Source organism: Nanorana parkeri, unplaced genomic scaffold (genome assembly GCF_000935625.1).
Source record: "Nanorana parkeri isolate BGI_ZX_2015 unplaced genomic scaffold, ASM93562v1 scaffold740, whole genome shotgun sequence".
NCBI classification, from domain to species: Eukaryota; Metazoa; Chordata; class Amphibia; order Anura; family Dicroglossidae; genus Nanorana; species Nanorana parkeri.
In genome coordinates this window covers 770,501-794,381 of record NW_017307008.1, presented here as the reverse complement: position 1 = coordinate 794,381, position 23,881 = coordinate 770,501, and the positions used below count along the sequence as shown (strand labels likewise).

At 44.0% G+C, this 23,881-nt stretch overlaps 1 protein-coding gene across 1 annotated transcript in view; it reads left to right on the top strand.

Annotated features, from left to right (window-relative positions):
- Positions 1-23,881, top strand: part of LOC108793339 (rho GTPase-activating protein 20-like) — a 47,700-nt gene that overhangs the window by 20,214 nt on the left and 3,605 nt on the right. The window contains exons 3-13 of the mRNA XM_018564253.1: positions 5,377-5,547; positions 6,666-6,815; positions 8,056-8,097; positions 10,271-10,355; positions 11,696-11,773; positions 13,314-13,380; positions 14,113-14,298; positions 14,665-14,840; positions 17,807-17,968; positions 18,831-18,940; positions 21,434-21,623. Of these exons, the coding sequence (XP_018419755.1) occupies positions 5,377-5,547; positions 6,666-6,815; positions 8,056-8,097; positions 10,271-10,355; positions 11,696-11,773; positions 13,314-13,380; positions 14,113-14,298; positions 14,665-14,840; positions 17,807-17,968; positions 18,831-18,940; positions 21,434-21,623 (1,417 nt within the window). The remainder of the gene's footprint in view (positions 1-5,376; positions 5,548-6,665; positions 6,816-8,055; positions 8,098-10,270; positions 10,356-11,695; positions 11,774-13,313; positions 13,381-14,112; positions 14,299-14,664; positions 14,841-17,806; positions 17,969-18,830; positions 18,941-21,433; positions 21,624-23,881) is intronic.

Sequence of the window (23,881 nt, the reverse complement as noted above, 5' to 3'; positions counted from 1 at the left end):
GTCAATCCCGCAGCTGGGTGGATCTCGACAGCAATGTCGGGATCCGTCCCGGCTGCGGCGTCTCAGTATACCGCGAGCTGTAGCTCGTGGTATACTGAGCTTTGGGTGACGGGAAGACGCTAGTTTGTGTCCTCCCGTTACCCTAAGGAGAACTATGGGGAAAAGCCCTGATCCCATAGTTCTCCTTTAAAGCTTTTATAGTGGATTTGGATAAAGAAGGCAAGAGTCTTTAAAGGCCTCATTTATCCAGTTCATGGTATAGCTATCTAGTCACCTTCAGCTGGACCTGTTCTGTAATGCTGATGACGTTTCGCTACTCATCCAAAAAGCTTCTTCAGTGAAGGACTTCATCCAGCTAATAATCTTGTGAAAGATGTAAAAAAAATGTGTTTAAAGAATCCCAAATTTCTCTTTGTAACCAAATAAATCAAATCAATCAATGAATAAATATGTGTGCCCCACCCTAGACTCTGTTAGGTTGCCTATAGGCGAGCAGACGTTTTATTGCGCAGAGCAGGCAGTGAAACTTGAACCCGTACTCAAACGAATCACACAGCAACGGTTAGGAAAAATACTCCTTTCTAGGCCCCCATTAAGGGGCTAATTTATGACCCATCGCCCTCCTGACCGCTAATTCCACAGGATTCGGTTGGGTGCTCCGGTAGTCAACGGATGGTAACCGTTACGTACATGAATAGAAATGATTTGGAGTGCCGGTGTCCCTATTTCTATTCATGATTTATAACACATTCGCCCAGTATATAGCTTCGGGAACAACATTCGCAATGCATCACTGCCACTAGATGGAGCCAAGAAGCATAGGCACTTCCTATGCTCTTAAGGCTCCATCTAGTGGCAGCAATGCACTGGGAAAGTCATTCGCCCAGCTATAAGCCATTCAACTGCACAAAGCCAACCTAAAGAATATTTTATTTTCTCTTCAATGACCTAAGTAAACACTTGACCACTATCTGCAGGGGCCTTGAGGGCAACGCACAGGAGGCACAAAAAGGGCCAAAGGCTGGGCACCAGGGAGCTCTCTGTAGTAGCAAATGCAGAAGACCTAATTCTCACCCTCTACGCGGGACAAATCCAAAAAGTTCAAGGCTATGTCTTAGTCTGTTAAAATGTATTATATTAAAGGAGAACTATGGGGTAAGTGTTTTTCCTAATAGTTCTCCTAAGTGTCACAGGAGGACGCTAGTTTATGTCCTCCTGTGTATACAGCTACAGCTCCTGGTATACTGAGACCGTCGCAGCCGGGACGGATCCCAACATTACTGTCGAGATCCACCCAGCTGCGTGACTGACAGCTGACTCTGCCTATCTAGAGACAGAGCCAGCTGTACCCGCCCCCTCCCCCGTCCGTTCCGCCAGGCTCTTAATACATACTGTATTTTTTCCAGTTTGAATGTATTGTGAGGTAATACTACATGATGGCCACCAGATGGAGCTGAGGAGCATTGGAAGAGGACAGGGGAGGGGGGGCATCTCTGCAAGGAGCCGTGAGAGACAGTTACAACTCTCTGCAGGGACAGGATCGATAAGTGAGTGAGTGACGGTATGCGTTCGCTCACTTCCCGATCTACTGAGCCGGCTTGTGATAGATTCAGGAAAATTATTTCTCCAAATATTACATTTGTTTAATTCTTTTATAATAAAGTTTATCAAGTTTATTGTAACACACATGGTATCCATTGCCGAAACACGCAGGGGAAGGAGATTGGATGATCTAGTTATGATGGAAGCGCTTTGTAACAGATACAATCTTCGGTTTCTATTTTTTTTGTTTAACAAAATGGAAAAGAGAAGTTTATTGTTAGGATTTACTTTCATTTTAACTGCATTTCGTTGGTTGCCTCAAATCTTTCCGCTGACTTAATTACATACACCCGGAGACATGTGACAAGGACACTGATTCATGGGTTCCTATTAAATAAATAAGAGAAGTTCAAGGTCTACACGCACTTTGTTTTGGCCTTCTTGGTTGACCCCAATGCAAATTGGGGGAAATTTCACCAGAATAAGTATTTGCAAACAATCAGTGAGGGATGGGAAAAACTTAGAGTTCTCATTTCCCCCAATTTTTGCCCACATTTTGCCAAATGAAAACACTTAACATTGCCCATCCCTGACTGTGATTGTTTGCAAATACTGATTCTAGTGAAATGTCCCCCAATTTGCATCGGAGACAATCAAGAAGGCGAAAGCAAAGTGTATGTAGGCCTTGAATTCCTCTTATTTATTTAATAGGAGGAACCCATGATTGAGTCTCCCTGTCATATGTCCCAATGCTAATTGGGGAAATTTCGGCAGAATCAGTATTTGCACACAATCTCAATCAGGGATAGGTAAAGCTAAGTTCTCATTTGGCAAACATTTTCACTAGAGAACCTAACATATACACTGATCTGCCATAACATTATGAACACCCACCTAATATTGAGTGGCTACCCCTTTTTAAACCAAAACAGCCCTGACCCATCCAGGCATGGACTACACTAGACCTCTGAAGGTATGTTGTGGTATCTGGCACCAAGCTGTCAGTAGCAGTAGGTCCTGTAAGTTACGAGGTGTGGCCTCCTTTGCTCCCCACATGCATCAATAAGCCTTGGCCGCCCATGACCCTGTCACCAGTTCACCAGTTTTCCTTCCTTGGACCACTTTTGGTCGGTCCTGACCACTGCAGACCGGGAACATCCGACAAGAGCTGCCGTTTTGGAGTTGCTGTGACCCAGTCGTCTAGACATCACAATTTGGTCCTCGTCAAAGTCACTCAAATCCTCACACCTGTCCATTTTTTCTGCTTCCAACACATCAAGTTTAGGGACAAAATGTTCACTTCCTGCCTAAGATATTTGTCATTGTAATATATCCCCCCACTTCCAGGTGTCATTGTAATATATCCCTCCACTTCCAGGTACCATTGTAATATATCCCCCCACTTCCAGGTGTCATTGTAATACATATGAAAAAAGGGACGGCTTACCCAGAGTACCAAACCCTGACTTAGTTAGCCCATTCAATTTTGGGCGTACTAGTTTTTAAGTGGCTCTCAGAGGGAAACAACCCCCAGCTGCTTAAATTAGACACAAGAAAAAAGGGGTGAGAAGAACCAATAGGAGTCAACTCAAAGTGCAGCTGATCAAGAAGGGTCGGAGAGTCAATATTTAGTACAAATTTATAAATGTATTTAGTATTAAAAAAGATTTTTGGACATACTCAATGTACCTGTAAAACCAACACCCAATAAACGTCTAAGAAATGGTCATTGCAACAACCCGTTCACTCATAAAAAACACACACATTCACTCTTGGACGAGCTGATCAGCGTATTGTATAATGCCGGATGTTCCTCAAAGATGTTTGAGGAGACAGTGCTTTGACAGTAGTTTAAAGAATGATTAAACTTCAAAATAAATTAAGCAAGTGGGTCTAAGGTCCTTATTCAGTTTATGTCTGAATCTTTCCGAAATCTTTTTCTTGTGTCATTGTAATATATTCCCCCACTTCCAGGTGCCATTGTAATATATTCCCCCCACTTCCAGGTGTCATTGTAATATATTCCCCCACTTCCAGGTATCATTGTAACCAGATAATCAATGTTATTCACCTCACAGTGGTCAGAATGTTATTGCTGATCGGTATCAGGACCCAACAAATGTTGCACACAGTTACATCCTCACATTCAGAGTGAGGAAACGCTATTTCGAGTATCTGTCACAAGCTCCAATGAGGCTGAGGCACGTCCTTTCACAGCTTGGAAGGCAAGGCGTGACCAAGGACAGGGCAAGGTCATCCAGACAGGACTGAAGATGAGATTACATTTATAACCGTTTCATGGCGGCCGGTTATTTTCCTGTTGTTTTATAGTCGTACTCTGGAGAATGCAACGCTCCAGGCATCCTGTTGGTTTTCCTGTTGGAATTCACTTAGAATTCACAATTTTGTGTTCCTGCCAACTCCGATTTTAGAACAGAAGCCGCATTATAAATGTGCCCATTTCCCCAGTGTGCCGAGGGCTAAAAAAAAGAAGAAAAGCCAAGACTCTCTGTTCTTGTTGTGTTCCTTAGACCAGTTTGGTGACTCTTGCCTGAGCTCACCTTTTTCCTGGGAATTCTTTGATTTCGGGAACCTTTGACCTTTTGTTCTGGATCCGGATCTCTTTTTCCAAATTTCAATGTTGTTGGGTTACGGTGAAGTTTATTTTTGAGGTGGAAGTTTTTGTAGGAGATTTCACCAAGATGTTCTTGAGAGATTGCAGGACTTTTCCTTCATCTGGTCCTCGAATAGATGTCGTGGAGGGACCATGAATGGAAAAATCTCAGGAAAACCTAAAATTACACATTAAGCCGTGTGTAGGCCAGGACATGACGGGGTCCAAACTGGAGCAAAGGATGTTGCGCACATTGAAGTGTATTAAAGTAAAGTGTCCAGCTCATTTGTTTTTCGAGTGTATGAGATTTTTGCTGCCATCCAGGGCTATGTTAAAGAGATTTCCACACACTTTGGGGTCTATTTATAAAAATCTGCAGGGCCCTTTGCTCCATCTGATGGACATAATGCAGTATTACATCATAATACAAATACATTCAAACGAACCCCCCTCCTCCGATAAGAAGGTTCTTAATACATACTCTAGTTTTTTCCAATTTGAATGTATTGTGATGTAATACTACACTATGGCCACTAGATGGAGTTGAGGAGCATTGGAAGAAGTATGTATTTACAATGCCCCTTAGTTCCATCTAGTGGCCATAATGTCGTATTACATCACAATGCATTTAAATTGGGAAAACTATATATTAAGAATGTTTGTTTGGCCAATTTTAACCCAAAATGAACATTCACAGATGGGTCCTTTGAATTGATTATAAATAGGACATAAATATCCACTGGACCGGAAGTGCGGGAAAGTCTGTAACAAGGGCAGAAACGAAAAGATCAATATTAATGTGATAGTGAGGACAGCTGGATTAATCAATCAGTATGTTCTATATCAGGTGTACCTCAGCACCCCAGCTGTGGTGAAACTACAAATTCCATCCCGTGGGTGTCGTGCCTGTGGCTGTCAGAGTCTTGCAATGCCCTATGGGACTTGTAGTTCAACAATAGCTGGAGTGCTAAAGTTGCCTACCCCTGTTCTATGGAATCATGACTTTTATATGGGAGTTAGCTGGCAGCTCTATTGTAGGACTCTGCAGACGAGGTGGAGAATGGAAGCTCCTCTACACCTTTATTTAAATTTGCCATGGAAAGCCAATGCGTTTTTAGGGTTGCAAGGGCCCCCTTCTTCAGAGTTATGAACAAATCCACGTGTGGTCTACAACAATACTGAAGATATATTGACTCATTACTCATTTATTTATTCCATAGGCAGATCACGCTTGTTCCTTCCCACTGTGGGGGTAGTCTTCTCCTTGGATCCTTCTGTAGCCCCAACAACATGTTCATCCTGAAAGAAAGGGTCCATCTATCGAGCGGATCGCACACCCAAGAGAGGCACCTGTTCCTTTTCAGTGACTCCCTTATTATCACCAAGTCAAAGTGAGTATCTCTGTCCAACCTGGGCAGCTTGGTTTTGAAGAACATAAGAGGAGTCAATGTGCACCTTTCAATAAAGAGTCCAGCCGAGATTAAATGCTGGGTAAATCCCAACAGCCCACTTACAATACACCAAACAGCACCTAGAGGAACCTCAAAACTTCTGCAACAAAATCATTTGCATTGATGAGCCCTGAATTGAAATGTATCTTACGCCAGTTTTGAGGCCATTCATGAGACAGTCCTCCTTATCTGTGCTGTGGGCAACCAGGATGCAGCTCCAGATTGGCCCTTAAGAGACATGTGGCTTGGTGTTCAAGCAATGCGTGGCTCTCTTCACCCCAACCCCCCCAGCTGCAGCGCTTACCTGAATTTTCTGTGCCTACTCCCAGCTGAGGTACTCACCTGTACCTCTCTGTGCCTGCTTTCAGTGGCAGTACTCCCCTGTACCCCCTGGTCCTCCTCAAAAAACTCCACTCGCTTGGCCTCCAAGAATCTGCTCTCTCATGTGTCTCCTCCTACCTGTCTAAGCGCTCATTTAGTGTCACCTACAAATCTTACTCCTCCCCTCCTCTTCCTCTTTCTGTAGGGGTCCCCCAAGGCTCTGTGCTTGGACCCCTTCTCTTCTCTATATGCGCCTCCTCCCTTGGTCAGTTAATAATCTCACATGGCTTCCAATACCATCTCTATGCTGATGACACTCAAATCTATCTTTCTACTCCACAACTCTCCCCCTCAGTGTCCTTGCGTCTCACTCTAACTTTCTCTCTCAGGTCCGCTCCTCTGCTCAGTGGGTGGGGTATCAAATATCAATAGCACATCTGCTATTGGCTATTTCAAATTAAAAGAGCCAATAGCAGTCTGGCTATTGCTCCTGGCTGCTTACATCCACCTGTCGCCTGCAGGAGCTAGCCAGCAGGAGAATGGGCCCACGCAGGGGGGGATTGGGGGTTGTGCCGTGGGAGGGGGGCTGAGGGGAGCTGTAAGTAGCTGGTCTTGCCTAGGGGGCAAAATAGTCTAGCACCGGCCCTGTCCATGCATATCAGTACTCTTTTTTCACTGTACAATTGCTTAATGTATAGCTTTCTCTCTGATAACATAATGTGTTTTCTTCATGTAAGGTCTTCTTCCAGCATGAAGCTAAAAAAACAAGTTCGGTTGAGCGAGGTGTGGATTTCCACCAGCCTTTGGGATGTTTCGGAAAGAAGGCATTCCACCGACGATTCCTTTGTTATTGGGTGGCCCACTACCAACTATGTTGTTACCTTTAGGTAATGCCATTGATATGTCACTCATACTACCTGCATGGGTTTGAGATACTCGCAATCAGTGCATTTCAGATGGTGCTTATTTCATGGTCAATATCATTTATTTAAAGCAGAATCAGTTTCAATGTATTTTTAATACATTGCCCAGAAGAGTGCAAAAAAAATGCAGCTTTTGCTGCAATACTCACTGTGACAATACTGTATAGAGAGAAGGGTTAGTTTTACTGAACACAGCTCAACCCTCATTTTCTTCAGTAACAAAAACAGATTCATATCTCATATCTGTGCTAGGCAGCCAGGGAATGGGACACAGTTGGCAGAGGCCAGCTATGAAAGAACGCAGAGATGTCATAAACCTCCACTAGGACTAAAAGACTTCTAATGACGTCTGACGTCAACAAGTGAGCAATACATATCTCTTATGCCAGGGTTATTTATAAACTGACCTGCAGCTGAATTTTTACAGAGTTAAGTTCCATACAGTCTCCGCAATTCTTACTGTAACTACTTCATTAAAAGTGGTTACACTAATGTACAAGAAGATACCAATCAGTTAGACACCAAATACGCCTAGCTTACAAGGCCAAGAAGGCTCATAGGACAAAGTAGACCTCCTAAGAGGAATATGGATAAGATCCATAATTGGTGTCTAACAAATACTAATTTAATTTTGTCAAATAATATGCCAGTTGCCAGATTGTGAAGCTTAGTCTAATGGAAATATAGATGTGTTCAGGATAGTTGGCATAAGGGTGTGTCTGATGAGCATAATAAGATACTCCCAACACACATCCCCCGTGCCCCTAAGACCCTTTAGTCGGGTACAGGTCGTTCTGTGACACCCTCCCCATGGACAAGAAAAGCTGTTGACTTCATTCAACCCATTTCTTGGTAGCCCAGGTTTGCACTAACAGGTTGGCACACACGTACTGGAATGTCTCCTGGTGCCTGACTTAGAAATATGAACAAATAAGCAATATGAGAGGGCACTGCTGTCATATGAGCGCTTCTGGGACTTAGTAGATGAAAACACAATGTTCAGGTCAATAAAGATATAAACAAAATGAAGACTTGGCAAGTTTCAAGATCTTGACATTAGAAGAAGGAAATCCAGGCTGGACATTGTTTCAAATGTTAAAATAGAAGCAGGAAGGGCCTTGTGATTATGTTGGGGGTAGGAGGAAGGAACTGGGATGTGTGGTAGTCACTTCACTTCTGTCTGCATTGTTTTTTTCTCTTGTAGTTCCTCAGACACAAAGGAGAAGTGGCTCTCCACGTTAAGCTGGTAAGATCTCTTTTTTTTTTTTTTAAGAAAGAAATTCTCTTAACCCTATTATGTCCTCATTTGTAGATTACCATTCATTTATACAGTCTGTGTTATTATTGCATGCTACAGGGCTCTGCAGCAGGAGGAAGGAGGTCCTGATTCCTCTATATAGATCTTTATTATCACTAGAGGGATCTCCAGCAGGAGGAAGGGGGGCCTGATCCCTCTATATAGATCTTTATTATCACTAGAGGGATCTCCAGCAGGAGGAAGGGGGGCCTGATCCCTCTATATAGATCTTTATTATCACTAGAGGGATCTCCAGCAGGAGGAAGGGGGGCCTGATCCCTCTATATAGATCTTTATTATCACTAGAGGGATCTCCAGCAGGAGGAAGGGGGGCCTGATCCCTCTATATAGATCTTTATTATCACTAGAGGGATCTCCAGCAGGAGGAAGGGGGGCCTGATCCCTCTATATAGATCTTTATTATCACTAGAGGGATCTCCAGCAGGAGGAAGGGGGGCCTGATCCCTCTATATAGATCTTTATTATCACTAGAGGGATCTCCAGCAGGAGGAAGGGGGGCCTGATCCCTCTATATAGATCTTTATTATCACTAGAGGGATCTCCAGCAGGAGGAAGGGGGGCCTGATCCCTCTATATAGATCTTTATTATCACTAGAGGGATCTCCAGCAGGAGGAAGGGGGGCCTGATCCCTCTATATAGATCTTTATTATCACTAGAGGGATCTCCAGCAGGAGGAAGGAGGTCCTGATTCCTCTATATAGATCTTTATTATTACTAGTGGGATCCCCAGCAGGAGGATGGAGGTCCCGATTCCTCTATATAGATCTTTATTATCACTAGTGGGATCCCCAGCAGGAGGAAGAAGGTCCTGATTCCTCTATATAGATCTTTAGTTATCATTAGAGGGATCCCCAGCAGGAGGAAGGAAGTCCTGATTCCTCTTTATAGATCTTTAGTTATCATTAGAGGGATCCCCAGCAGGAGGAAAGGAGGTCCTGATTCCTCTTTATAGATCTTTAGTTATCATTAGAGGGATCCCCAGCAGGATGAAGGAGGTCCTGATTCCTCTATATAGATCTTTTCATAGAGCTCATTTAGAATGCTGTGTCCAGTTCTGCAGACAAATTTGATGGACCACTTGGTCTCTTTTTCCAATCAGTCTTCTAAATTATATACTGTATGTTGGCATATATTACGTATAAGAATTTTAGAACTTTGGTTGCACTGTTAAGTATAGTGTTGCCTTGTATTCATTCTTAGCTTTCTTTCACGTGCTGCAGGGTTTTCATAACTGATCTTTAGGTTGATATTGACCAAGGGCTCCCCCTGCCAGTAATTTCATGCTTTGCTGTCAAGAATGTTATACACTATATGGCCAAAGAGTATTTGGACATGCGGCCAACACAACTTCTTCACTTAGACAAAATTATATGAACCCCCACCTCCACATTACTGAGTTCAGGTGTCTCTAGTGAAGGGTTTTGTTAATGCTGCATCATGCAAAGACATTGCAGACAATTGGGCTCGTCCAACCATGTGGTAACAGTTTGGTGAAGACCTTTTTCTGTTCCACCATGACTGTCCCCTGTATACAAAGCCAGCTCCATAAAGACATGGTGTGACCAGTTTGGGGTGAAGGAACTCGAGTGTCCTGCACAGAGCCCTGACCTCAACCCTACTGAACACCTTTGGGATGAGTTGGAATGCTGATTGTGAGCCAGGTATTCTCATCCAACATCAGTACCTGACCTCACAAATGGGCACAAATTTCCAAAGACTTTGTTGAAGCTTTCCTCGAAAAGGGAAGGATGTTAAAGCCAGAAACGGCGGCAACTTCATGTTAATGGCCATAGAGGAGGAAGCTGCAACTCCATATTAATGACCATGGAGGAGGGGGGCAACTTCATATTAATGGCCATGGAGGAGGTGGGGCAACTCCATATTAATGGCCATGGAGGAGGGGGGCAACTTCATATTAATGGCCATGGAGGAGGTGGGGCAAATCCATATTAATGGCCATGGAGGAACAGGGGCAGCTTCATATTAATGGCCTTGGAAGAGGGGGGCAACTCCATATTAACGGCCTTGGAGGGGGCAGGGGCAACTCCATATTAACGGCCATGGTTTTGGAATTTTCATATTATTTCTTTTATTTTTCAGGCATATTACAGAAGTGAAGAAAGATGAGTTCCCTGGAAAAATTGCGATTAGTGTTTTATATCTGGATGCAGATGAATACACGTCCGTGAGTATAACCCTTCCATCTCCTTTCTCGTTTTGTTTTTCTTTTTTACATGGCCACTTAATCTGATTTCCAGTTTGTTGGGACTGCTCCAATTCCCACTAAAATCTTGTTACCGAAGTTATGGCTTACGCTATTTATGGCCCGAGAGACACAAAGGTGGAGACTCATGAAAGGAATTTTGGGATCTTATACTGCAATGAAAATAGCATTTTGGAGAAGACTCATATTCCCAAGACTCCAATTGTAATTTTAAAACGTACGATCTGCCCATCTTGGACAGGCAGATCGTACTTGCGATCATCGCAAGCCAGTCCCCTTGAGGGCGGGCTTCCAATGACTGCAGTGAGGGGCTGGCTTCCGATGACTGCAAACGGGCAGTGTGCGCGTGCGCACACCGGCCCGTTCGGCAGTTATCGAACAAGCAGGCCACTAATTCGCCGAGTATCGTACGATTCCCGGCGGGTTTTCCAGCCTGCTTGTTCGACGGAAGATGTGCGACCGTACAGTAGAAACGTTTGCACGCCTTCCATACACTTTGCGATTATCGTACGATCGCGGGATTTCCCGCGATTCTCGTACGATAATCGTACAGTGTATGGGCACCTTTAGAGCTCTGGGTGGGATCAGATCTTTAGTCCTGGGGCCAGGTGTTGCCAATGACCAGCTTGGGCTGATCAAGTGGCTGAGAGCAGCCATATTAGAAGCCAGCCCAGTGCTCAGAGTGGTGAGAGTTGTGTGGGTGTAGGAGGCACAGAGGCACAGCAGACCCGGGTGCATGCTGGACGCACGAGGAGCAGTCGGGGGAGGCTGGGAGAGGTCAGGAAGGTCGGTGACCCTAGGACCTGTTGGACACATTGCTGGGAGAGTAGTGTGAGTATCACACAGAGGTGTGCTGAGAGGCTTAGAGCTGAGGAAAGCTACTAAGGACTGTATATGCTACTAAGGACTGTATATGCTGCAAAGGACTGTATATGCTACTAAGGACTGTATATGCTGCAGAGGACTGTATATGCTACATATGGACTGTATATGCTACTAAGGACTGTATATGCTGCAGAAAAGCTTATTATTATGAGAATGTTGGCTCTTCTTGTGTAACTGGGGAAGATTACCCTGTGGATGAATGGAGACTTTTGGTGTTTGCCCTTAATAAACTGCGTTTTACTTGAATTTCCTGGACTACAGTCGAGTGTCCTTGTTACAATATATATACACAATGTTTTGGTCAAATGAAGTGTAATTGCGCAGTTATAGGGTGCCATGAGCATGCAATATGAGTGTCTTATATATAGAGCCTCTATTATGTTTTTACATTATGTTGATGTTCTTTGTCTCTGCAGAGTACCACGGTCACTGTGTCTAACATGGACCCTGCTGAAAAAGTGATAAAAGTTGTGTCTCAACAGCTCGAACTTCCTGTAAGTGAACATAACATACTGGCCGTTCTTTTTATAGCTATATGCTTGATTCTGTGCTTTGACTGTAAGAGTTGCACTTCTCTTAAACTAAAGTTGTATGTAGAAGAGAACAAGGTTGAATGAACCACCATTAGGCTAAAAGTCACCAGAAGTAAGTGATCCGGTACTGCTGACAAGAAGCAGAAGGTTTCCTTCTGCAAAGATCTGAACAAGAGTCGGCCAATGGCTCTGAGTTTTTAACAATTTATTAAACTACTGACCAATAACAGTCTGCTAATCCGTTTCAGCCATGAACGGTCTTAATCATAGCTATTATTAAAGCTGTTCATGGCTGAAACGGATTAGCAGAGTTGTTTATGACCTTAATGTTTTTTTGATAAATAAATTGTTAGAACTCGGAGCGGTCTGCAGGACTTCTCTTGAATTCATTGCACAGTGCGTGAGCGGGAAAAAGCCCTTTTTTTGTGTGTTTTATGGAATTGAGGAGGTGGAGTTTTGGCCATATAGGTAGATGTGATGGTCAGGTGTTCACATTCTGTTGGTCATATAGTTGGTGTGATGGTCAGGTGTCCACACTCTGCTGACCATATAGTAGGTCTGATGGTCAGGTGTCCACACTCTGTTGGCCATATAGCACATATATTACCAGTACCCTTCACTGGAGACACCTGAAATCTATCATTTGGAGGAGGGTCCACATAGTTTTGGCCATATTGGTAGATGTGACGGCCAGGTGTCCACACTGTGCTGGCCATATAGTAGATGTGATGGTCAAGTGTCCACATTCTGTTGGCCATAAAGTAAGTGTGATGTTCAGGTGGCCACACTCTGTTGGCCATATAGTAGGTACAATGGTCAGGGGTCCACACTCTGTGGGTAATATAGTAGGTATGATGGTCAGGTGTCCACACATTGTTGGCCATATAGTAGGTGTAATGGTTGGTTGTCCACATTCTGTTAGCCATATAGTAGGTGTGATGTTCAGGTGTCCACTCTCTGTTGGCCATATAGTAGGTACGATAGTCGGGTGTCCACACTCTGTTGGCCATATAGTAGGTGTGATGTTCAGGTGTCCACTCTCTGTTGGCCATCTAGTATGTACGATAGTCGGGTGTCCACACTGTGTTGGCCATATGGTAGGTGTGATGGTCGGGTGTCCACACTCTGTTGGCTATATAGCACATATATTACCAGTACCCTTCACTGGAGACACCTGAACTCTATCATTTGGAAGGGGGTCCACATAGTTTTGGCCATATTGGTAGATGTGAGGGTCAGGTGTCCAGACTCTGTTGGCCATATAGCAGATGTTATGGTCAGGTGTCCACACTGTGCTGGCCATATAGTAGGTGTGATGGTCAGGTGTCCACACTCTGTTGGCCATATAGCACATATATTGACAGTTCCCTTCACTGTACACACCTGAACTCAACTATTTGGAGGGGGGTCCACATACTTTTGGCCATATTGTGTATTTATTTAGGAAATGAATATGTCTGCTCCCAGTGCAAAATGTTTGAGAATTGTTTTCATTGTGCAGGGCAGACAGAGTGACTACCATCTGTGGGTGACATCCGGGAAGGATGAGCCTCCATATCCTCTTTTCGGTAAGACCTCCACTGAATACCTGATAAGGGTGTATGGTCACCACATGTGCTATCAGCTATGTATAGTATCAGTTATGAAGTGATATTCCCTTCCATCAATCCACTCACGCTTTCTGGATTTGAAAACTCGTATTCCTCATTTGTGTTTCATTTCCTTAAACTGCAATATGTAGAAACTATCCATCATAATAAGTCCATGGGTAGCGTAGTGGTTAGCGCTTCTGCCTTGTAATCCCCGGTTCAAATCCTGGCCACTTCACTTTCTGCAAGGACTTCGCATGTTCTTCCTGTGTTTGCGTGGGTTTCCTCCCATGCTTCAAAGGTATGTATGCAGGGCCGGTGCTAGGATTCTTGCCTACACAGGCAAGGAGCTTTTTTTTGCCCCCCGACCCCCTGTAAAAACAGGTCATTTTGACAAGTACTAGATGGAGCTGAGAAGCATAGAAAATAAGTATAGAGAAGAGAGCAGAATGAGCAGAAGGATGACCTCATCTCTCCAGTCATCGGGCTGGGGTTGGAGAGAAGACACCAATGTATTACCTAACTGGTGTTATCTACCTGGCTGTGCTGTGTAAATCTCAGAACTGGATAGACAGAAATACAAACTAACACATCTCCACTATATGCATTTCCCCCGTGAATTTGGCTGTTTGCCTACAGTTATCACATCTTAAGTCTCACTTTCCTTCTCTATGGTTGCTGCTGCTCTTACAGTACCTTCTGTCTTTTCAGGTCATGAATACCCTTACAGTATTGCAATGAACTGCCTCCAGGAATCGGTGGTTATGGCCAGAGGACTCAACAATAACCATTCTCCAGAACACAGTGCAGACGGCATTCTTGAACAGATCCCTCACGAAAGACAGTGCCAGTTCATCGTTAAGCTTAGGCCCCAGGGCGCCGTGGATGTGAGGAGGGGTAGGTATCAGCATATTCGCTAATGTGTTTAAAGTATATCTAAACCCGAGCACTAAAATCTCATATAAAATCGAATGTGTCATTTTCCATATCTCCAGACCTAACCCTTGCTCAGTCACTTCCTGTTGTAGGGTGACAACGCTGTGTCCATATCTCCCCTCTGTGGTCCTGTGTTGTCACCCTTCATGTGAGGCTGTTCATGAATTGGTTATTCTTAAAACTCATATCCCCTATCGACAGCTTGTCAGGACTGATTATGCAGACCTGGAATCCAATCAAACAGGAAACAATGTCAGTATTCAGAGAGAAAAAACAGGATGTTTCAATCCCTCAATTGCATTTTAACACATGGAATTTCTTTTTCAGAGTCTGCCCAAAAGCAACGCAGGAGGAAAAAGTCGCTGATAGACTGGGCTTTACGTCGTAGTGGCAGCGCCACGCTGAGCACACCTTCTTCCCAATCACCCCTCACACCACGCAAGCTCTTTGGTCATTCCCTGTCGTCAGTGTGTCCCAATGGGAATCTACCCAAGCCCATCATGGTAAGCATAAGACCCTCTAACGTTGGCTGTAATCACTTGTAGGTGTTCCATATTTTGTAGACTGGAGACTAAGGCTGGCCATATGCTTGGGGGCTGATGTACCTTCCACCCAGTGTATGGCTGGGCAAATGCCCTCCACATGTCTTTATGGTCTCTAGATGGAGCTGACAAGCATTTGCTATGCTCCTCAGCTCCACCTAGTGGAAATAAAATGGCGTAAATGGCATTTACTCAACTATACGCTGGGTGGAAGCTTTATACATCAGACCCTTATAGTTAAAAACTCTCAACCCCCCCCCCCTCCCCCCATCCACACTAAGCATGCGCATGAGGGATTCCTACCTGCCATGCTACTGTATTCTAACAGTGGTAGGTGCATTGGCTAACATCACTGTTTGACCAAGAATTTTTGGACTAACTCAACTAAATGCAAGGGTGCCAACTGGGCCACAGACTGGTCGAATTTCGACGAAGTCAGCAAGACCCGGCCAAAATTCGACTATCGTATGGCCAGCTTAAGGGATAATGTGATCGGTTTGAAGCAGGTGGTCATTTTAGATAACAGCTAATACAAAAATTACCTCTCTACACAAGGGTGTCACGTTCCCATATAGGCCTTATCGGGGGGTTTCTTGGAATCTTGGTTAACTTAGTGGTGTGTTGCCCGACATAAAATCCAAACCATCCAAATGGAAACCATCTGATATACAGTATGTCCTGGATGGTAAAAAAACATGGTGCCCCTCCTTCTATGGGGACACTAATGCACCAGGATAAGGATATGAAAATAATGATCCTTGTCCTGGGGTTAACTGAACCTAATGCATCCAAAAAAATGATAAGGTATACATCACTTATATTTTTAAACCTCCCATAGCTTTATCAGGCTTCAGGGTGAAATTAAGATGTTTTCGAAGGCTGCAGTTGGTTCTATATGGCCATCGAGGTTTAGGGAAGCTCCTTTCGACTATCCCGGAGTTAGGGTTCTTGTGCCAAAAATGCAAACGCTCATAGTAACCCTAATGGTAACTCTAACGCTAGCTCTTACCCTAATGGTAACCCTATCACTAGCTCTTACCTTAATGGTAACCCTATCACTAGTTCTTACCCTAATGTTAACCTTATCACTAGCTCAAGTCATATTCTAATGGTAACCCTATCACTAGCTCTTACCTTAATGGTAACCCTATCACTAGTTCTTACCCTAATGGTAACCCTAATACTAGCTCTTACCCTAATGGTAGCCCTATCACTAGCTCTTACCCTTATGGTAGTCCTAAAGCTAGGTCCTATTCTAATGGTGACCCTAAGGCTAGGTCCTATTCTAATGGTGACCCTAAGGCCTTGTTCACACCAAATGCAGAGCAGTGCCGGTCAGGTTTCTGCACACGCAGTGCAGTGGGTTGTGCCGCGTTTTTGATGCGTTCCGAGCCGGATTTGGTAAAAAAAAAAAAAAAAATCTTTTTTTTAAAAAGTTTAACATGGGCTTTCAGGCACTTGCATGCGTTTTTGATGCGTTTTTGATGCGTTCCAGAGCAGATCCAGAGCAGGTAAAATAGGGCTTGCCGCAGTTTTTTCACCTGCTCTGGATCTGGTCTGGATCCGCACGCTGCAATGTGAACTGGAGGTCAAAATACCATAGGAATACATTGGACGCAGTTTTGATCCGGTCTGCACCTGCTCTGGTCTGGTTCTGCTCCGCGCTTGGTGTAAACAAGGCCTAAGGCTAGGTCCTATTCTAATGGTGACCCTAAGGCTAGGTCCTATTCTAATGGTAACCCTAATGCTAGTTCTTGCCCTAATGGTAACCCTAAGGCTAGGTCTTATGCTGGTAATCCTAACACTAGCTCTTAACCTAATGGTAACCATAATGGTAGTTCTTACCCTAGTGGTAGCCCTATCACTAGCTCTTACTCTAATAGAAGCCCTAAAGCTAGGTCCTATTCTAATGGTAACCCTAACGCTAGCTCTTACCCTAATGGTAACCCTAAAGCTAACTCTTACCCTAATGGTAACCCTAACGCTAGCTCTTACCCCAGACCTTACTCTAATGGTAACCCTAAGGCTAGGTCTTATGCTAATGGTAACCCTAATGCTAGTTCTTATCTTAATGGTAAACCTAAAGTTAGCTCTTATCCTAATGTAACCAATTGTTAGCTGTTACCCTGATAGTAACCCAAATGTTAGCTCTTACTCTAATTGTAACCTTAATGCTAGCTCTTACCCTAACAGTAACCTAACGTTAGCTGTTGCCCCTATAGTAACCCAAACGCTAATTCTTACCCTAATGGTAACCCAAAAGCTAGATCTTTCCCTAGATCTTACCCTAATGGTAACCCTAACGCTAGCTCTTATCCTAATGGTAAACCTAAAGCTAGCTCTTATCCTAATGGTAACCCTAGAGCTAGCTCTTATCCTAATGGTAACCCTAACGCTAGCTCTTTCCCTAGATCTTAGTCTAATGGTAGTCCTAAAGCTAGGTCCTATTCTAATGGTAACCCTAATACTAACTCTTACCCTAATGGTAACCTCCCTAAGGCTAGGTCTTATGCTAATGATAACCCCAATGCTAGTTCTTACCTTAATGGTAACCCTAGCCCTTCGTTTACAAACAAAGTCATGTCATTGCAATGTCAGCGCATTATCGATAAACAAAGCCATGGCACTGTGCACTCCCAGTTTTAAAGGGGAACCTATAGCTAATTTGGCCTAGCCGTTCCTCTAAAATTAGAGACTAATTCAGATGAAATCTCAGCATGGTGAAATCTGTCATATGCTGCCCAAATTGGCCGCTTATTCCTAAATACGAGATCCAGTCAAAGTAGGATCTGGACTACTGATGATGATGATGCACAGGGACCAGACATCTAAGACTTGATATCTTCTAACAGAAGACAGTAAGATATTTGTGTATTTCTAGTTCAGGGTAAATTTGCTACTCACATCACCTTGCTGAACATTTCCAGGATATGCTCCTGCTGTTATATGAAGAAGGGCCGACCACGAGGGGTATCTTCCGCCGCTCAGCCAACGCCAAAACGTGCAAAGAGCTCAAGGAGAAGTTGTTATCTGGGGATGATGTCCAGATTGATGGAGAATCTGTGTTTGTGGCAGCTGCAGTGATTACGGTACATAATGGAATCCTAAATATTACATGAATAGATGTTTCACAAAAATATTCCTTGTTTTAATGAGTGAGATGTTGTCCTTAAAGTAGAACTGCGAGTTGAGTTTTGGCCAATTGACTACTTACATATTCTTAGCAAGCAGTAGGTGAGCTTTAAAACATTACTGATTGGGCAGCTGGCAGGAGTAGAGGAACTTGAGTGTCCTCCACAGAGCCCTGACCTCAACCCTACTGAACACTTTTGGGTTGAATTGGAGCCAGGTATTCTCATGCTCAAAGTCAGCTCCATAAAGATAAGGTGTGACCAGTTTGGTGTGGAGGAAGTCAAGTGTCCTCCACAGAGCCCTGATCTCAACCCTAGTGAATGCCTTTGGGATGAATTGGATAACCGATGGTGAGCCAGGTCTTCTCATCCAACATGAGTACCTGACCTCACCAATGGGCCCAAAATTCCCACAGACACCCTCCACAATCTTGTGGAAAGCATTCCCAGAAGAGCTGGGTGTTATAGATGCCATGGGGGCCACTCCATATTAACGCCCATGGATTTTGAATGGCATGTCCAACATGTTCATAAAGTTGTGATGGTCAGGTGTCCACAAATGTTTGGCCATACAGTGTATATTTAATGCTAAGGTAATTCATTTATTATTTCAAAGACAAATACAGTCCCCATTAAGCTTCAGTTAACTGTCACTTAAAAAAAAAAAAATAAGGATCCTTGTGCTTCAGCTTTGTGAATTGAACCTATAGCATGAATCTTTAGATTAGGCTTCGCCTGTCCTATTGTCTTCCATGTTTTCTTTATTATTAGTACTACAACACGCTGACTCTCCTACTGTGTATATATGTGTTTGGTTTAGGATTTTCTCCGCAATCTTCCTGACAGTATTCTATCCTCAGACATGTATGGGCTTTGGATGGAAGTCCCAGAATTTGAGCAACCCAAAAAAAGGATAAAAGTCATAAAGAGGTCAGTTATTTACCTGCTTAGAACTTTCTATTTTCGGTTTTGAATGACTTTAGATTCTTTGTTCTGTGACTGTGAGACATCTGATCACATGATCAGTGTACGTCAAAACCCGTACTTATCAGTGACAGTTGGGACACACAGCTAGGAGAAGAAATGATGTCACCAGCACACCGTAAGAGTAATTAGCAAAAGTCCATTTAATGACACATTGCCATTCAATTGAATGGCAATGTGTCATTAAATGGACTTTTGCTAATTACTCTTACTGTGTGCTGGTGGCATCATTTCTTCTTCTGTGTTACTCACGGTGCCGTTAGTTGTCACTACAAGCACCCACCCGTCTGCACGGGTCTCTCTGATGTTCCGGTAAGGAGTGCAGCAAGGCTTCTGGTTTTTAGCATTAAGAAGGGGGAAATTAGAACGCAAATCCTGGGAATGTGGGGGGTATAGGGACAGCCAGTGTCTATATGTGACGGGTGGAAGAACAAAAATTTGTCAAATCACAAAAGGTGAAGGACTTACTTGTGGAGCCGAGGCCCTTTTGGAGTGTTGGCAGTGCGAGATGTATTCGGTGTCTCCCAGCAAGTGGAGGGGTGGATGAAGGAGGAATCAATGTGGACTGAATGCTGTATGTGCCAGGGGACTGGTGAAGAAGCTGCCTATGGTCTTGATGGCAGTGTTCTTAGGACGTGATGGAGTGAAAGGGACCGAGGGCTGGGAGAGGACGTGCAAGGAACAGTGGTAAAGGAGCGACGCGTTTCGAGGTGATCACTGTTCCTTGCACGTCCTCTCCCAGCCCTTTCACTCCATCACGTCCTAAGAACACTGCCATCAAGACCATAGGCAGCTTCTTCACCAGTCCCCTGGCACATACAGCATTCAGTCCACATTGATTCCTCCTTCATCCACCCCTCCACTTGCTGGGAGACACCGAATACATCTCGCACTGCCAACACTCCAAAAGGGCCTCGGCTCCACAAGTAAGTCCTTCACCTTTTGTGATTTGACAAATTTTTGTTCTTCCACCCGTCACATATAGACACTGGCTGTCCCTATACCCCCCACATTCCCAGGATTTGCGCTCTAATTTCCCCCTTCTTTTTTCCTAGTCCACAGGTTTCTCCCCCTGTTCTTAGAGCAGCAATCCAGATCATTTGCACCTACACAGACCCCACATTCCCAAGAGAGCGCTGTGTTCTTTTTCTGTTTGTGGTTTTTAGCATTACAGCTGGGAGGGCGCAGAGCTGTGCGCTTCTAGCTGCTGAAGGGGAGCATAGTTGAATGTCCCTTTCTGCATGGGGCATTGTGTAGGGAATGTTAATGCTCAGCCATAGACACAGTGCATTGCGCGTTGTCACCCTAGGACAGGAAGTGTGTTACTGGTGCGACCACCAGGTGGAAATAAAGGAAACAAGGTTGAAAAAAAGAAAACAAACGCTGCAACCACCACATCTAAGAACGTTTTTGTTCCTGGGTTTAGATAAGTTATAGAACACAGATGGTTAGGATATCTAGGTCCTCTGTAGCAATGAGAAATGTTCCATAATTCCTGGGGAAAAAACACTTCCTGTTGAAGAGTGACAACACTCACTGTATCAGCAGTGTCACCCTAGCACAAGAATAGAGAACACCTCTTGTTCTCCATTATAACATAGAGGTTAGGGGTTTTCTAGTCCTCAGAGAGGATACTGCAGGCACATTGGTTCTGTGCAAGTTAACCAGCTGCTGTGTGAATGGGACAAAATCTAATGTTCTTGGTCTATTTCTCTCCTGACCGAATGTTCTTCAAAGCTAGGTTCCTTTATGAAGAACATAGAGTTAATGGAGAAAACACCCCATTATGGCCACTAGCTGGCGGTGGGGATCACAGGAAATAAATACGTCTTGGTAACCCTCCAGCGTTCTCTAGAATTGTTACATTGTATCTCTTGTTACAAACATGTATTTATCTATCATGTTTGAAGAACATTCAACCAGAAGAGCAAATGGCCTAAAAACATTTGATTTTGCCCCATTCTAACGAAAAGGTGGGTTATTCACACAGAATGACCCATTCAGGATAAGAAAGCCAGTAGCACTCCAATAAAATTCAACGCCAGTTAATCTTTATTGATCCAGACAAATGGACAGAGTATCCTCGCCTGGGAACCTCCTTCTTAGACATGTTTCACCCACAAGGTTGGCTGGAATCATGGATTTACCTCTACGTAACCTCTACGATTAAGCTCAACCTTATAAATGAAACGCGTCATAGAAGGAGGTCCCCAGGTGAAGTTCCTTTGTCCGTTTGTCCAAGTTAATAAAGTTTACCCAGCATGGAATTTTAACGGGAGAAAGCCACCTGCTTTCTCTTCCGGGATGGTTTTGTTGATTGGGGCCCCTGCCTGGCTTTTGGCACCTGGTCTTTCTAGACGGTGACCCAGCTTTTTGGGTTTGCCAGCAGCACATGCATCTTTCTTCTTCATCTACTGACCCCTATTGTTCCATCCCTAGTTTGTTGGATCAGCTCCCTGAAGCGAATTTCAATTTGCTGCAACATTTGTTTGCTGTGCTGAATCACATCGGGAAGAATTCAGAAGAAAACCAAATGACAGCTTTGAATCTCGCTCTCTGCATAGCTCCCAATATGCTATGGCTGCCTACTGGAGGCGACCCAGAGGAGGAGAGCAAGTCAACCAAAAAGGTAAAGCCTGATCCTAATTTGTCACGTTGTCATAAATAGTTCATGTGTAAATTAAAGTGGGTGTCCATTCCAAACTTTTTTGTTTTGTTTTGGATATAGAGGGGGAAAGGGTTACATTCCTCCCCCATTGTCAGGGTTTTACTGCTATCCAGGGTTTCCGTTCAAGAGTTTTCCCCTCACTTCCCGTCCTGTTGACAACAATTTCACCGGACAGGAAGTAGAGTCTACAGATGGGTAACCATTTTTGTTGCTCTTCTCTGGACTCGTTCTGATTTATTAATATCTTTCTTGCAAGTGAGGTCTCCAGGACTGTGTCCAGTTCTGGAGATCTCACTTACAAAAAGATATTGATAAGATAGAATGAGTTTGGAGATGGAAAGCAAAAATGGTGAAAGGTCTGAGGGATAAAATACATCAGGAGAGACTGCGGGAACTTAATGTACAGTCTCCAGGTAAGAAAGGAAAGGGGAACATGGCTGAAACCTTTAAATACATTGAGGGTCCAGTCTCACCATTGTGGTGCATTGGCATGTGTTATGCTGTGCATTAATGTGTGTTGCATTAGTGCAGCCTATTTAAAATTAGTGGGTTGCCATCGCACCAAAATTCTGGATCATGGGAGATTTGGATCATGGTGGGATCTAGATCATGTTGGGGCCTGGATCATAAGGGTTTGGATCATGGGGGTCTGGATCATGTTGGGGTCCGGATCATAAGGGTTTGGATCATGGGGGTAAGCTCATGGGGGGTTTGTATCATGGGGTTTCTGGATCATGGGGGTTTGGATAATGGTGGGGTCTGGATCATGTGGAAGTTTCTGGATAATGGTAAGGTCAGGATTATGGGGTTTCTGAATTATGGGGCTTTGGATCATGGTGGGTCTGGATCATGGTGATTTTGGATCATGTGGGGTCTGGGACATGGGGGATCTGGACCATTTGTTTCTTCCAAGCTCTCAGACCCTGCTGTAAACTGACAAATTGGTCACACATGGCTGAAAACTTTAAATACATTGAGAGTCCATTCTCACCACCGTGCTGCAGTGACACGCCATGCACCAATCTGCATTGCATTAACACAGCCCATTCAAAATGAATAGGTTGCCAGTGCACCAAAACTCATTCAATTTCTCTGGGTTGCCAGTGCACCAAAACTCACTCAACCATTTCTGGCAGACCACCAGACCACAACACACATGTGCCAACAAGGTGTGGTTCAGAATGAATGGCATTGCATTACACCAAAGCAGGTAATGTGCAATGCTGCAATGCAATCCTATAAATGGGCCCCAAGAGTGTGAATAAGGTTCAGGAGGGCAGGATTTTTAATATGAAGCTAAGATCAAGAACACGGGGACATGATTTCAAACTAGCGGGAGAAAAGTTCAAAAACTAACCTTACAAAGTGTTATTTTACCAAAATATTAGTTGATGGTTGGAACAGACTTCCAGCAGAGGTGGTGAGTCAGTCAACAGTAAGGGGTTCATTTATAAAAGTTGCAGTTTGCACGGCACTAGCGCCCCTGGATGGTGCTGACCAGTATAAGGACAACCTGTTACCTTTGAGTATAATGTCAACAACAACGAGTCACTACAAGAACCTTGGGGCATGGCCCACCAATAGTTATTATATACTGGCTATTGTACATTCCAAACATCCTAAATATAGAAATAATTCCAAGGAGTCCGCTCACACCAAGCAAAGGGTTCCTGGCTGGTGTCCACTCTCATATTGCTGTGTATTCTTGGCCCAGCAGGATGCTTTGTTCCCTTTTCAAGGATATCCTTAATATCCAGACATTGTGACTTACGGAGACATCATTTATTTATTAAGGTAATTCCGAAATACTGCAAGAAGGATAAAAATAAATTACAAATGGAAAATATGTCTGTGAATACAAAAAAGTCTGTTTTTTTCCTATTCCTCTAACTACAGTGGCTCTGGAGGGAGGGGCCAGGGTTCAGGATGGAACCACCCGCTGTCAGTGACAGCCGACGTCCAGCACTAAGCCCAGGAGCTGAAATAATCATCTTCAGGGATTTGGATCTTACCACATACCATAGGAGTTCTTATAGTAGATCAATGTAAACGTGTTTACATCGGGAGTGTAATGACAAGTGACGTCACAGTACTTCCTCTTAGTATGTAGGCTGAGAAAGAGCAGCAGCAGATAACTGCTATATTCATCTATTGCTGGCTGATTGAAGCCAGTAGTAAATTACTATTAAAAGTTATCTGTTATTGCACAGCTACATGGG